General features: G+C 42.8%; 2 protein-coding genes across 3 annotated transcripts in view; one reads left to right on the top strand and one right to left on the bottom strand.

Annotated features, from left to right (window-relative positions):
• stxbp4 (syntaxin binding protein 4) overlaps positions 1-1,498 on the bottom strand; it is a 52,718-nt gene extending 51,220 nt beyond the window's left edge. Inside the window, exon 1 of the mRNA XM_086304906.1 lies at positions 1,235-1,498. Within this exon, the coding sequence (XP_086161032.1) occupies positions 1,235-1,290 (56 nt within the window). The 5' untranslated portion in view covers positions 1,291-1,498. The remainder of the gene's footprint in view (positions 1-1,234) is intronic.
• Positions 1,499-4,229: 2,731 nt separating this feature from the next.
• LOC147324164 (hydroxycarboxylic acid receptor 2-like) lies at positions 4,230-10,897 on the top strand. 2 transcript variants are annotated; one of them, XM_086304695.1, is made up of 4 exons: positions 4,230-5,447; positions 6,176-6,446; positions 8,342-8,643; positions 9,580-10,897. In XM_086304695.1, the coding sequence occupies exons 2-4, from the start codon at positions 6,356-6,358 to the stop codon at positions 10,246-10,248; spliced, it is 1,062 nt and encodes a 353-aa protein (XP_086160821.1). In that variant the 5' UTR covers positions 4,230-5,447; positions 6,176-6,355; the 3' UTR covers positions 10,249-10,897. The 2 variants fall into 2 exon arrangements, with proteins under 2 accessions (XP_086160821.1, XP_086160822.1); XM_086304696.1 differs by having other exon boundaries at positions 4,230-6,446.
• The last annotated feature ends 2,651 nt before the right edge of the window (positions 10,898-13,548 follow it).

Here is a 13,548-nt window from a genome sequence, read left to right on the forward strand (position 1 = left end):
AAGTAGTAAGGATCAGTTAGAGTAGAAAAACATTACATAAGGACTGATCCTGAGGCACGTGAGTGTGCTGATCCCTGTACCTCTCTTCACCCCACTGCGGAGGTAAACCGGCAGGAGGTCCGGACTAATTCCTGACCCTATGTCAACTTTTATTGCCTTTAATTTAAATTATCCTTCCACAACTACAGATGATATGATTGTTTTCCTACAATCAAGCAGCTGTCTTTTTGGAGGGCTGAGGACGTGTTAAGTTGTAGGTCTGTGACCTGAGAGATGGTGGTCAGAGATGGACTATTTTATAGCAGCAGCCCATAATCTCAGAGTCCGTGCAGCTATTAGTTTGTTCATTTTACAATAAATTCTCTGGTTTGAGCATCTCGGCTGTGCACGTTTGGTTAAACTGTGCAGTTCTAACTTGGCCTATCGAAAGCTTTCATGCATGCAAAGCGATGCAAAGACGAGTAACAACAACAGAGGAAATTCACAGGAATAAAAAAATAAAAATTAAATTACTGGATTAAATCATCTGTACTTGCAGCCAAACTTTGGTTCTCATAAGCTAAGAGTTCATTCTGCTCTTTCACCCGACGACAGCAGCACTGTTTTATCTGTTTTACCCTTCATTCTAATTTGTGTTGTACAGTTATTTCATTTTTAACCTTAATTTATATTTTATTCCTTCCTAGTTAAATTTACCCTTTTTAATTTTGCATATTTATTTCCTATCTTATTCATAGCCTTTCCTTTTTTTGTTTTCTTTAGGTCACGAGTAGTTGTCCAAGCATTTCACTACATATCGTACTGTGTATGACTGTGTACGTGACAAATAAAATTTGAATTTGAATTTGAATTTGAATTTGAAATGTGTGACCTTCAGGTGCAACATGAGTAAATCAGAGCACTGGAGTAAAAAAAGTATGTGCCACTAAAATCTGGTGGAAGGCAAAACAATAGAATAAGAATGGAAATCCGCGCGGAGCAGCGAGCGCTGCACTGTCCTTTAAAGCGTCTCTGACCCAGAACTGCGTACAAGCATGTGGACTTAAACTCCGCGGCATCTGGCCCCAAACAGCCTGTAAACCTGCTTCACCTCTGAAGTCTGCGACCCACATGAGCAGAGAGCGAGGCAGAAAAACAAAAGCACTGAAGCATGTACAGGAGACAAGTTTCTCCATTAAAACAAAGAGAGAGAGAGGATGGAGGAGGAGGAGGAGCAGAGGAAGAATTAGCTTACCAGTAGAGTAGAGACAGCCCATCGAATCGCTCAGCGTCCTGGGGGAGGAATGGCATCGCACGATGGCCTCAGACAAACAAATAAAGAGCTCTCACACAAACGCACACACAAAGAAAAAAAACAGGAGCGAGACGGGCGGCCGAGAGGAGGAGACGATGAGATGAGAAGAGGCGGCAGCGGCGGTTCAAACCGGGACGGTGTGTGTGACCGCACAGAGAGGAGAGGAATGGAAATCCGCCTAGACAGGGAGAGACACGCTTACCTTTACTCACTAATCCGTGCTGATACCCGTCCCTCACACACACACACACACACACACGCACACACGCACACACACACACACACACACACACACACACACACGCACACACACACACACACACACACACACGCACACACACACACACACACGCACACACACACACACACACACACACACGCACACACACACACACACACCAAACTTTAAAGTTTCCTTCAGCTGCAGGATGAGAGCATTAAACAGGAGATTAAATGTGTTGAAATGTAGACTCTGTGGGTGAAGATCACCTGTAAGCAGGGGCAGGAAGTTCAGTTCAGGCTCACATTTGGAGACTGGTTGGGATGGTCTCCTGGTTCATACATCATCACAAAGTTTGAACTCTTTACACCACTGCAGCTGAAATCTAGGCCCAGTACTCGTTAGCTTCCTTCAGCTGTAATATCAGCAGTGCGAGCTGCTTACATCAAACCAAAGTGTCAGGCGTGCTTACTGTCCCATTCCCAGCTGATGAACACGACTCTGCTGAGCCTGATACTCACATCATGACTTTAGAGCAAAGACTGGACTTCTCCTTTTAAATGTATGTAGTTTGTTGCCCAAGATGGACTTTTTTCATATTTGGGTATAATCCATGACTCAACACATTTATCACTGACAAACAACTTAGCATTGAAGCCAGGGCTGCCCTTTGTCACTGATTCTGTTCATAAGTTTTATGGACAGGATTTCTAGGCGCAGCCAACTGGCGGAGGGCTTTCACTTGGGTGGTCTCAGAATCTCATCTCTGCTTTGCGCGGATGATGTGGTTCTGTTGGCTTCATCGGGTGAGGGCCTCCAGCTGGCACTGGAACGGTTCGCAGCCGAGTGTGAAGCGGCGGAAATGAGGATCAGCACCTCCAAATCTGAGGCCATGGTTCTCAGCCAGAAAAGGGTGGAGTGCCCACTCCGGGTCAGGGTCTCATCCCGGGACGAGTGGAGGAGTTCAAGTATCTCAGGGTCTTGTTGAAGAGTGACAGGAGAAGGGAGCCGGAGATTGACAGAAGGATTGGTACCGGTCTATTGTGGAGGAGAGAGCTGAGTGTAAAAGCGAATCTCTCAATTTACCGGTCGATCTACGTCCCTACCCTCACCTATGGCCACGAGCTGTGGGTAGTGACCGAAGAATGAGATCGCAAATACAAGCAGCGGAAATGAGCTTCCTCCAAAGGGTGAAATAGGGTGAGAAGTTCGACCATACAGGAGGGGCTCAGAGTAGAGCCGCTGCTCCTCCACATCGAAAGGAGTCAGCTGAGGTGGTTTGGGCAGCTGACAAGGATGCCTCCTGGTGCCTCCTGGGTGAGGTGTTCCACTGGGAGGAGGCCCCGGGGCAGACCCAGGACACGCTGGAGAGATTATATCTCTTAGCTGGCCTGGGAACGCCTTGGTGTTCCCCCGGATAAGCTGGAGGAGGTGGCTGGGGAGAGGGAGGTCTGGGCCTCTCTGCTTAGGCTGCTGCCCCCGCGACCCGGCCCCGGATAAGCAGAAGAAGATGGATGGATGGACATTATGTATGTAACACACTGTGTCATTGCTACAAATATATAATTTTTTTTAAAACCAAGCCCTAAATTATTATTACATTGTAACTGCCCATTATCTACATCTTTTTGAGGTCTGATCATTTTTTGATCTTGCTTCCTTGATGTGATTCCCAGGGTTCAGTCCTGGGGCCATTATTATTCACCAGATATGTTAATGTTGATCAAGGAGTATCGAACACTAATTTCCATTTTTATGCCGACGACACTGTGATGTATTCCACACCTCAGCTCCAACAATCATTTAATACTGTTCAGCAAACTTTGTGCTGTTCAAAATTACTTTTCAATGCAAAAAAATAAATACATGTTGTTTCCAACACTAAATTAAATTCTTTGACTTTTCCATCTATCACAGCTCTTCGCGGTTGGAAGACTGATTTGGTATCTAACTCTTGACTGGTGATTCTCTCTCCTCCCTCCAAGTCTCATATCAAACAGTTGGTGTCATGAACGTGATGAACATGGAAACATGAGCCCTTCACAATAAAACAGGAAACAGAGGAACATGATGCCGGACAGGAGGAGAGGCAGACGAGAGGAAGCGAGGAACACGAGGGAGAGAGAGAGCAGACATGACGGGCTGGGAAACAGATAAACATGGCGAGGTAAAACACAAGGAGGGGAAACAAGGCACAAGAACTCACATAAGCACAAACAGACACTCAGAGGGCAAAGACACAAGGAGGAAAAGCTAAACAGAACAACCTAGGTACTACAGAATAACCTTAGACTAACAAAGTGAACGAAACAACAAAAACACCAGAGAACTGAGAGCGCTGGGACCCTGGTCCATGACAAGTTGGAAAAAAAAAACTGAAACCGAAATTCAGATTTGTCTTTAGAGTGAAGTCTTATCAGTGGGAACATTAAACCATTAGGATATTCTCATTTATAAATGATCTGCAGCAGATCTTCCAGATATAAATTTATAAGGATCCTTTACAAGGATCTTGTTTCTCTGAGTCTATTTAAACAAATGCTTAATATTTTAAACACTCAAAGATCTGCATGCAAATGTGTTGTTTGTTGAATTATTTGGTGACACTGTTGAACTTTTTATTTAGATTTTTGTGATCAATGATGTTTCATAATTTGTAAATTTAGTTTTTTTCAGGTCACCTTGTAAATAAGATTTTAAATCTCAGTGGGTCTTTCCTGGTTAAATAAAGAATTAATAATTAATTATGACGTGCTTGAATTTCAGATTTGTTATGAACTCTTTAACGTCCAGCGTCTTTGTTTTCACTGAGACTGAAAGCTTGGAGTCATTTTTAATGCTGCTCTTTACAGGCGAGTTCACTGAGACAACAGAAAAAGACACGAGTGTTTTAGAGCTTCACCATCTTTCCTTTATGGTTTTACAGCTTTATTATCAGTTTCTGTTTGAGCAGCAGTCTTTTATTTTCTGCTAAACTCTGAATCTTATTATTACTATTAACCTCTGGTGCTGGTGAGTAACTGAGCAGTTTTTAGTTAGTTCTTTAATGTAATATGAAATATTTCCAGTTCTGAGCTGTCAGGGTTCAATTCTAAAGTTTAGCTGATATTTATACAATCAAACACTCATCTGTGTGAGTCACAGGAAGTGTAAAGCAGGAGAAAACAGTCTTAGAAACCCTACACCTCTGTGGATCAGGCCAACCCACAGCTCAACAGAAACACCGAGATTTCAACACTTCCTCATTCTTCATCGTGTTTGTCCCCACAGAAGGAAACAAGTTTCACCCTCAGGTCGTCAGCAATGACGCATCAAAGACATTGGCCGGCGAGAATATCAGTAAATGTGATGACCTCTAACCCAGAAACACGCGAGCTAAAACCACAGAGGTCTATTCGTCACCTGGCTCCATGGTAACCAAGCAAACTATTAACAAACCTGGACTGTTTATGAGCGCAGATTCACGGGTCAAGGAAGTGCTCGTGGTCACGTATAAACAAAGCTTTTTAATATATATCTAACTTTATAACAACATCATGAGGTCAGAATCATGGAAAGCAGCTCTAGTGGAGTCTCAGAGAATAATAAAGAGCAGTAAAGCAGTGAAAAGCAGAATAGGCTGTAAAGTTTTCAGTAACTTGGACGCCTGGAAAGGATTCCCTGTAAAATCTAAATATTTGTATAACCAGTTAAATGCTGGTGCTAAAGTATGTCATGTTACTGGTAGCACTCTTGGCTGAGTAGTTTTCCTCGGCCCCTCAGTTTGTGAAATGTGTTGTGAAATGTTTTTGACTCTGACTTCGTTCACACTCTGTACCAGCCTCTGTGGGGCAACGGGCTGACGAGGAAGATCCTCCCGCGGGAGACATAAATACCCGACAAAGATCATTCCTCCTCGGACACTTTATGGATGAACGTCTCGCGTCGGGACTGGTGAGTACTGGATTCATCTAATCTCCTCTGATTCTCTGGATCAGATGTGGAAACATACACAGGCCTGTTTAATCCGCGTGTGCTGACATATAGTCTCAGTGTAAACTCCTTAAAAGTGCCACATATAAACTAAAAATAAATAACCTTCCATGCATATTTTTAAAAATGTTTATTTTTCCTGGAACAGCTGTGATGCTATGATAGAGCTATCTGTGTTTATTGTAATTTAATAACTGAATCCTGTAGCTGGGAACTTCAGGCCATTAAAACTTCATGTTGATTGAATATTATATGGCACAATAACACCGTAATGGCACACTTCTTTGTTAAATCATAATCAGAATACTTTATTAATCCTTAAGGAAACTGTGTGGGTTACAGTTGCTCCAAGACAGTAACAGACTCAGCTATTTTAATAATATGTTACATTGTTTACAAATTTAAGAAATTGCACTAAAATAAACAAATCAGTCAATTATAAATATCAAGAATATTGAAAAGAATATCAGACGTGAGAATGTATTTGATTGACATTTGACTCTAACTTGTGAACTTTGTCATTTGTTGTTTCACTGTAAAAGAAAGTATTTTGACTTAATTAAACATTTTTTAGGTCTTTCTTCTGTTTGTTTAATATTTTGGATCCCAGCATGTCCAGGACTTGTGAAAGAGTGGAAGTGATTCATGTCATCTTTGTTAAAAATCTAAATTCTGCTGTTTTAAAACAGAAAAAAAGGAAGAACAAGAGGAAGCTTCAAATTTCAAGAGTTTGGAAACTTTCCAAGGTGTGGTCACACAGACTTTCCCCCTCGCTCAGATTTAACCACCAAACCCACAGATATTTTTAACAGTCAAACTTAAGAATAATCCTCAATAAACTTCAAGGACTTTCTGCCCGAGTCACCAAAATGACCTCAGAGCCAAACTTCACCACCGCCTCAAACCTCACCACCCCCTCTGCCAATGGTGGCTGCCCACCTGTCGGTATTGGGCTGGAAGGTAAGATCTTTTTTGTTATTCTCTTTTTATTAAACAACCTATATAAACACAAATAATCCAAAATAAACATATAAACAAGATCAGATGTAAATAAAAATAAATAAATAAATAAATAAATAAATAAATAAATAAAAAAAACCAAAAACAGACGGGTGTACCCTCTAGTGTGTATGTACTCGCACACACATATTCACTCACACACCCATATTCTTAGGCATACATACACATACCTACTTACATATGTGTTCACTTGTAGTCTCATACATACTAACATATACATATAAACACATAACGATTCAAAAATGTGGCATATATAGTTACAGAGATTCAAACAAGATCGGGTCTCCTTAACTGGATGTAGTGTTTCCATTTACCCCAAATTTCACTAAATATATCAAACTGGAGTCTTTTAATGAAGGTAATTCTTTCCATTTTAAACATCCCATGTACAGTCTCATGCCAATCACCCAGTGATGGAATTTTCACACTAAGCCATTTCTTGGTAATAATTTTACGGGCAGCCAAACTCAGGATACCATACAACTGCTTAGACATTTTATCTACATTTACTGAGTATAAATATCCAAACAAAAGTTCGTCCCAATTAAAGGGAAGCTGCATACCAAAAATAATCTGCAACTCAGAGTGGATCAATACCCAAAAAATGTTGATCCTTGGGCAAGACCAGAACAGATGAAAATGTTTTACTCCTTGGGCCCCACAATTTCTCCAGCAATTAGAGTGATTAAAATAATGTTTACTTTGTGCAGGAGTAATAAAAAACCTACAGATACTCTTCCAACCGTAACATCTCCATGTATTAGAACTAGAAATTCTCCACTGAAAAGCGCACTGCTCATACCAAATGTTATCTGATATTGCTATATTTGTTTCACTTTCCCATTTTTTTTTTGGATGTAGGTAGTATTCCACTTCTTAACCTCTTGTATACCCTTGTACAATCTTGAAATCACCTTAAGGCCTGTGTCAGCCTGATAAGCCTTGACAAATATACTCAGAACAGGTAAAGAAAAAAGATCTGTTCTCTTAGGTATAAAATTATATGATGATGATTATATGATGATTATATGATGATTATATGATGCCTAATTTGTAAGAACCTAAAAAAGTCCGTTTTACTTAATTGGTATTGATCTTTTATTGATTGGAAGTCCCTAAGAATTCCCTTATCGTAAAACATACAATATGCCGTTAAACCTTGTCCAGCCCATTTTTTATATCTTACGTCTAATTCATTAGGTAAAAAATCACTGTCAAAAGCGCACCATCTTAAAATCCTAACCTCTTCAATCCAATCATTCTTATTAAGAAATTGTAACCAGAGTTTTAAGGGTAGGTTAATCCATTGGCTTCCTTGATGAATTTGTTTTTTAATAAGTGTCACATCCCCTAGAATTGCCTGAATTGGAGAATCTTTTATAGTCACTGTTTCTAGTTGTAGTTCTTTCCATCTCGCTTGATAATCTACATTACACCAACACACTAATGTTCTCAATTGAGCAGAAATATAATAGTCTTTCAAACATGGGAACCCCAACCCTCCTTTGTCTTTAGCCAACTGAATAGTTTGGTACTTAATCCGTGGTTTTTTCCCCTGCCATATAAACCTAGAGATTATTTTGTCCCATTCCCGAAATTGTTTGTCAGTTATTTCTACAGGGAGTGTTTGGAACAGATAGAGCATCCTAGGCAAGATATTCATTTTAACTGTATCTATACGTGATTCAAAATTTAAAAATGGTAATAAATTCCATCTTTTAATATCCTCATTTATTTTATAACTTAAAGGATTAAAGTTTGCATTGTATATCTTAGATAGATCTTTAGTAATATTTACTCCAAGATACTTTATCTGCTCCGTCTCCCATTTCAAGGTAAGATCATGCCACCCGTCCTCATCATCGACGTCATTCTGGGGCTGCTGGGAAACCTGGTCGCTCTGTGGATCTTCTGCTTCAAACTGAAGGCGTGGAACCCCAACAGCCTCTTCCTCTTCAACCTGGTTATCGCAGACTTCCTCGCTCTAGTGAGTCTACCTCTGAGGATCGACGCCTTGCTCAGGAGTCACTGGGTGTTTGGAGACGGCATGTGTCGGATCAACCTCTTCCTGATGTTTTCCAACCGCTCGGCGAGCATCGCACTCATGACCGTGGTGGCAATTTATCGCTACTTTAAGGTGAGAGAGTCCTCGTGGTGATGGAGTTGTAAAAATGCTTAACAAAGTTTTTTGTTGCACCTCGTTGGGCCACATTCCTGGTAAAGAGAACAAACCTCTGACTGCATTTCTAATATTTTTGAATCACTCCAACACGGGAAACTCGTGTGCTGCAGGTCTGTTAAAGTGATACAGGTTGTTTTTATTCATGGGGCTCCAAACAGGGAAAAGTTGGTAGTAATAGCTTGATGTAAATAGCTTGATGACATAACTGGGTAAAACTAAAGTTAAGCCAACATGGGTAAACAGCTGGTATGGTTAGGTAGCGGTATAAAGAGTAGCCCACTCAGCTAAATTAATGGATAAATAGCTGTAATCATATTCTACATTGTCATTTATAAATGAAGCTGAAGGAAGGAAGACTGAAACTGTGTTAGGAAGTTAGGACCTTTACCTGACTGAGATCTTTAAATCCATCCATCCATCACCTGACACTGTGACATGAAAACTGGTTTCCTGTTTACAAATGGTCCAATAACGCTGCAGGAACCATGATGATTGGCCAATCAGTGCCAGGCACACAATTAATTTCACCATCAAACATTTTCAAGATTCAAAAGATGATTTAAACAGATACTGCTGCTTTAGTTTTGGCACTATCCCGACATACCGAAAATAGGAACATGTTTTGATGTTCTTCTGCCCCTAAAACCCAGGAAAAACCCATCATGTGACGGTGCAGGGTGTGCCAAAATAACTTCAGGTGTGGGTCTACCAACTGGCGAGAGAAATGTTGAGCTAGTTTGTAATTTAATCCCAAATCTGATTTTTTTGTGTGTCTACTGGAGGAGACCCCAAACTAGATGATGTAGAACAGAAGTTCCTACTTGTTTATCCAGATAATTGTATTCAGGTGGAAGTTTCAGAACCAGTATCACCAGTGCTGTTTTCTTCCAGGTGGTCCATCCTCACCACCGCTTCAACCGCATGACCAAGCGACAGGCGGTGTTCGTGTCGCTGTTTGTCTGGCTGCTGGTCATCACGCCCCGGGTTCCTATGCTGGCTTACAACCACATCAAGGGCAGCGGCAACACAACCCAGTGCTTCTTCTTCACGTCTTACAAAGAGGCGTCGCGAGCCATCATCATCCTGGTGGCCATGCATCGCATCCTCACCGTGCTGGAGTTCATCTTCCCGATGGCCATGCTGCTGTTCTGCTCCATCCGGATCTCCAGCTTCCTGAAGGAACGATGTATGGGCAAACCCGACAAAGTGCACAAGGCGATGCGAGTGTGCATCGCCATCGTCGCAGTATTCATGGTATGCTTTCTGCCCACCACGGTGACAACCATCGGAGTGTGGATCATCCGCTCGTACCGCCCGTGGGACTGCACCAGCTTCTACAGATTCACCCAGCTCAGCATCGTGTCTCTGGGGTTGAACTTCCTGAACTCGGCCCTGGATCCCATCATCTACATCTTCTCAAGCTCCATGTTCAGGAAGGCCCTGGTGGGTGCGCTGCCCTGTGCACTTCGCTGTGGGCAGGACGCGGAGGACAACAAGACGTCTTCTTCGGGAACTCAGTCGACCACCCAGGAGGAGATGAAATCCATGAGGACTGATTGAGGAAGCGAGGCGAAATAGTAAACTGCTCCTTGCTAATAAAGACTAATCAAAGAAGTGAAACCTTTTCCCTGCTCTGATTTCCTTTATTTTTGTATAATTTTGCATAAAGTTATATCTTTGGCTTGTTTTATGATGAATCTGAAAATCTGTCGCATAACCATGTAAACATATATTCAGTCAAGTTTGAAATATTTTTCCTGTTGAACTCTTTAAATGTAATTTTTAAGCCTTGTCTTTTGTTTTTTATATTTTTTTTATTTTGATTAAAAAATTTATTTTAAAAACAGAAATAAAAAAACATCACTGAGATCTCAAAACCTGCAGTTCCTCTGACATCCAGCAGAGGCTCCAGCAGTGAGCCAGTCCCCATAGAGTACCATGCTAAACTGCAGCAGAAGAAAATATGTTTACAGCCTGATACTGAAACTGTTTTGGTCTCTGTGCATAAGTCAGCTTAAAATGTTTCTTTAATTTACCAGTTTAAATTGAATTAAAGGTATATTCAGTAAATTTCTTTTAGGTATTTTAAAAATTACACTATATCGGATATCGGCAGATATCCAAATTTATGATATCGGTTTCGGTTTCGGAAATAAAAAAGTGGTATCGTGCCATCTCTAATAACAAATAACTCTTATGCTGTATTAAAAGCCAGTAAATAAAAATGCATTTTAAGATAAGATTTTAAAAGATTGACAGTGGGAGCCTGTCTGATGTATAGGGGTAAATTCATTCAGTTCATTAATTCATTCATCCGTCCATCCATTCGCTTCCGCTTATCCTTTTCAGGGTCGGGGGGGGGGGCTGGATGGAGCCTATCCCAGCTGTCATAGGGCGAGATGCGGGGTACATGTTGGACAGGTCACCAGTCTGTCGCAGGGCCAACACACAGGGACAGACAACCATTCGCACTCACATTCACTCCTATGGGCAATTTGGATTAATCAATTGACCTATCCTCACAAGCTGCATGTCTTTGGACTGTGGGAGGAAGCCAGAGTACCCGGAGGGAACCCACGCAAACACGGGGAGAACATGCAAACTCCACACAGGAGTATGGGGTGTCTTGCCCGTTGCTATGGGCCATTCAGTCCTTATACAACTGTTGCAAGAGCTTGGGCCGCATAGCAATAAGTCGGACTGGTTCCTGGTGGGTGATGGGCTCTGCCAGGGCTGCCCTTTCTCACAGATTCTGTTCATAATTTTTATGGACAGAATTTCTAGGTGCAGCCAAGTGGCGGAAGGCTTTCACTTGGGTAGTCTCAGGATCTCATCTCTGCTTTTCATGGATGATGTGGTTCTGTTGGCTTCATCAGGTGATGGCCTCCAGCTCAGCTTGGATTGGTTCACAGCCGGAAAAAGGTGGCGTGCCCACTCTGGCTCAGGGACAAGTTCTTACCGAAGTGGAGGAGTTTAAGTATCCTGGGGTCTTGTTCATGAGTAACAGGAGAAGGAAGCTCAACAGATCGACAGACAGATTGTTGCTGCGGTTGCAGTGATGCAGACACTGTACAGGTCTGTTGTGGTGAAGAGGGTCAATTTACCGGTCGATCTACGTCCCCATCCACACCTATGATCCCAAGCTGTGGGTAGTGACCGAAAGAATGACATTGAGGATACAAGCGGCAGAAATGGTAAATGGCCTGTATTTATATAGTGCTTTACTAGTCCCTAAGGACCCCAAAGCGCTTTACATATCCAGTCATCCACACATTCACACACTGGTGATGGCAGCTACATTGTAGCCACAGCCACCCGCACTGACAGAGGCGAGGCTGCCGGACACTGGCGCCACCGGGCCCTCTGACCACCACCAGTAGGCAACGGGTGAAGTGTCTCGCCCAAGGACACAACGACCGAGACTGTCCAAGCCGGGGCTCGAACCGGCAACCTTCCGATTACAAGGCGAACTCCCAACTCGTGAGCCACGATCGCCTTCGCCACGATGGGCTTCCTCTGAAGGGTGGCTGGCCTCTCCATTAGAGATAGGGTGAGAAGTTTGGCCAGTAGAGTGGCTGCTCCCCCACATCGAAAGGAGCCAGTTGAGGCGGTTTGGGCATCTGACAAGGATGCCTCCTGGGTGCCTCCTTCATGAGGTGTTCGCCCACCAGGAGGAGGATCTGGGGCAAACCCAGGACACGCTGGAGAGAATACAGTGGGGCAAAAAAGTATTTAGTCAGCCACCGATTGTGCAAGTTCCCCCACCTAAAATGATGACAGAGGTCAGTAATTTGCACCAGAGGTACACTTCAACTGTGAGAGACAGAATGTGAAAAAAAATCCATGAATCCACATGGTAGGATTTGTAAAGAATTTATTGGTAAATCAGGGTGGAAAATAAGTATTTGGTCACCTCAAACAAGGAAAATCTCTGGCTCTCACAGACCTGTAACGTCTTCTGTAAGAAGCTTTTCTGTCCCCCACTCGTTACCTGTATGAATGGCACCTGTTTGAACTCATCATCTGTATAAAAGACACCTGTCCACAGCCTCAAACAGTCAGACTCCAAACTCTGCCATGGCCAAGACCAAAGAGCTTTCGAAGGACACCAGGAAAAGTATTGTAGACCTGCACCAGACTGGGAAGAGTGAATCTACAATAGGCAAGCAGCTTGGTGTGAAAAAATCAACTGTGGGAGCAATCATCAGAAAATGGAAGACATACAAGACCACTGATAATCTCCCTCCATCTGGGGCTCCACGCAAGATCTCATCCCGTGGGGTCAAAATGATCATGAGAACGGTGAGCAAAGATCCCAGAACCACACGGGGGGACCTGGTGAATGACCTGCAGAGAGCTGGGACCAAAGTAACAAAGGTCACCATCAGTAACACACTACAACGGCAGGGAATCAAATCCCGCAGTGCCAGACGTGTTCCGCTGCTGAAGCCAGTGCATGTCCAGGCCCGTCTGAAGTTTGCCAGAGAGCACATGGATGATACAGCAGAGGATTGGGAGAATGTCATGTGGTCAGATGAAACCAAAGTAGAACTTTTTGGTATAAACTCAACTCGTCGTGTTTGGAGGAAGAAGAATACTGAGTTGCATCCCAAGAACACCATACCTACTGTGAAGCATGGGGGTGGAAACATCATGCTATGGGGCTGTTTTTCTGCCAAGGGGACAGGACGACTGATCCGTGTTAAGGACAGAATGAATGGGGCCATGTATCGTGAGATTTTGAGCCAAAACCTCCTTCCATCAGTGAGAACTTTGAAGATGAAACGAGGCTGGGTCTTCCAACATGACAATGATCCAAAACACACCGCCCGGGCAACAAAGGAGTGGCTCCGTAAGAAG

The sequence above is a fragment of the Aulonocara sp. 'chitande type north' Nkhata Bay genome, linkage group LG8 (genome assembly GCF_057382095.1).
Source record: "Aulonocara sp. 'chitande type north' Nkhata Bay isolate Kocher_YH1m ecotype deep benthic linkage group LG8, A_spYH_male_GT1.1, whole genome shotgun sequence".
In the NCBI taxonomy this organism is placed as follows: domain Eukaryota; kingdom Metazoa; phylum Chordata; class Actinopteri; order Cichliformes; family Cichlidae; genus Aulonocara; species Aulonocara sp. 'chitande type north' Nkhata Bay.

Coding starts and splice junctions, on each gene's coding strand:
- LOC147324164 (XM_086304696.1), top strand. CDS start 6,356: ATGACCTCAGAGCCAAACTTCACCACCGCCTCAAACCTCACCACCCCC. Junction 6,447..8,341: donor TGTCGGTATTGGGCTGGAAG/GTAAGATCTTTT, acceptor TCCCATTTCAAG/GTAAGATCATGCCACCCGTC. Junction 8,644..9,579: donor CAATTTATCGCTACTTTAAG/GTGAGAGAGTCC, acceptor GTTTTCTTCCAG/GTGGTCCATCCTCACCACCG.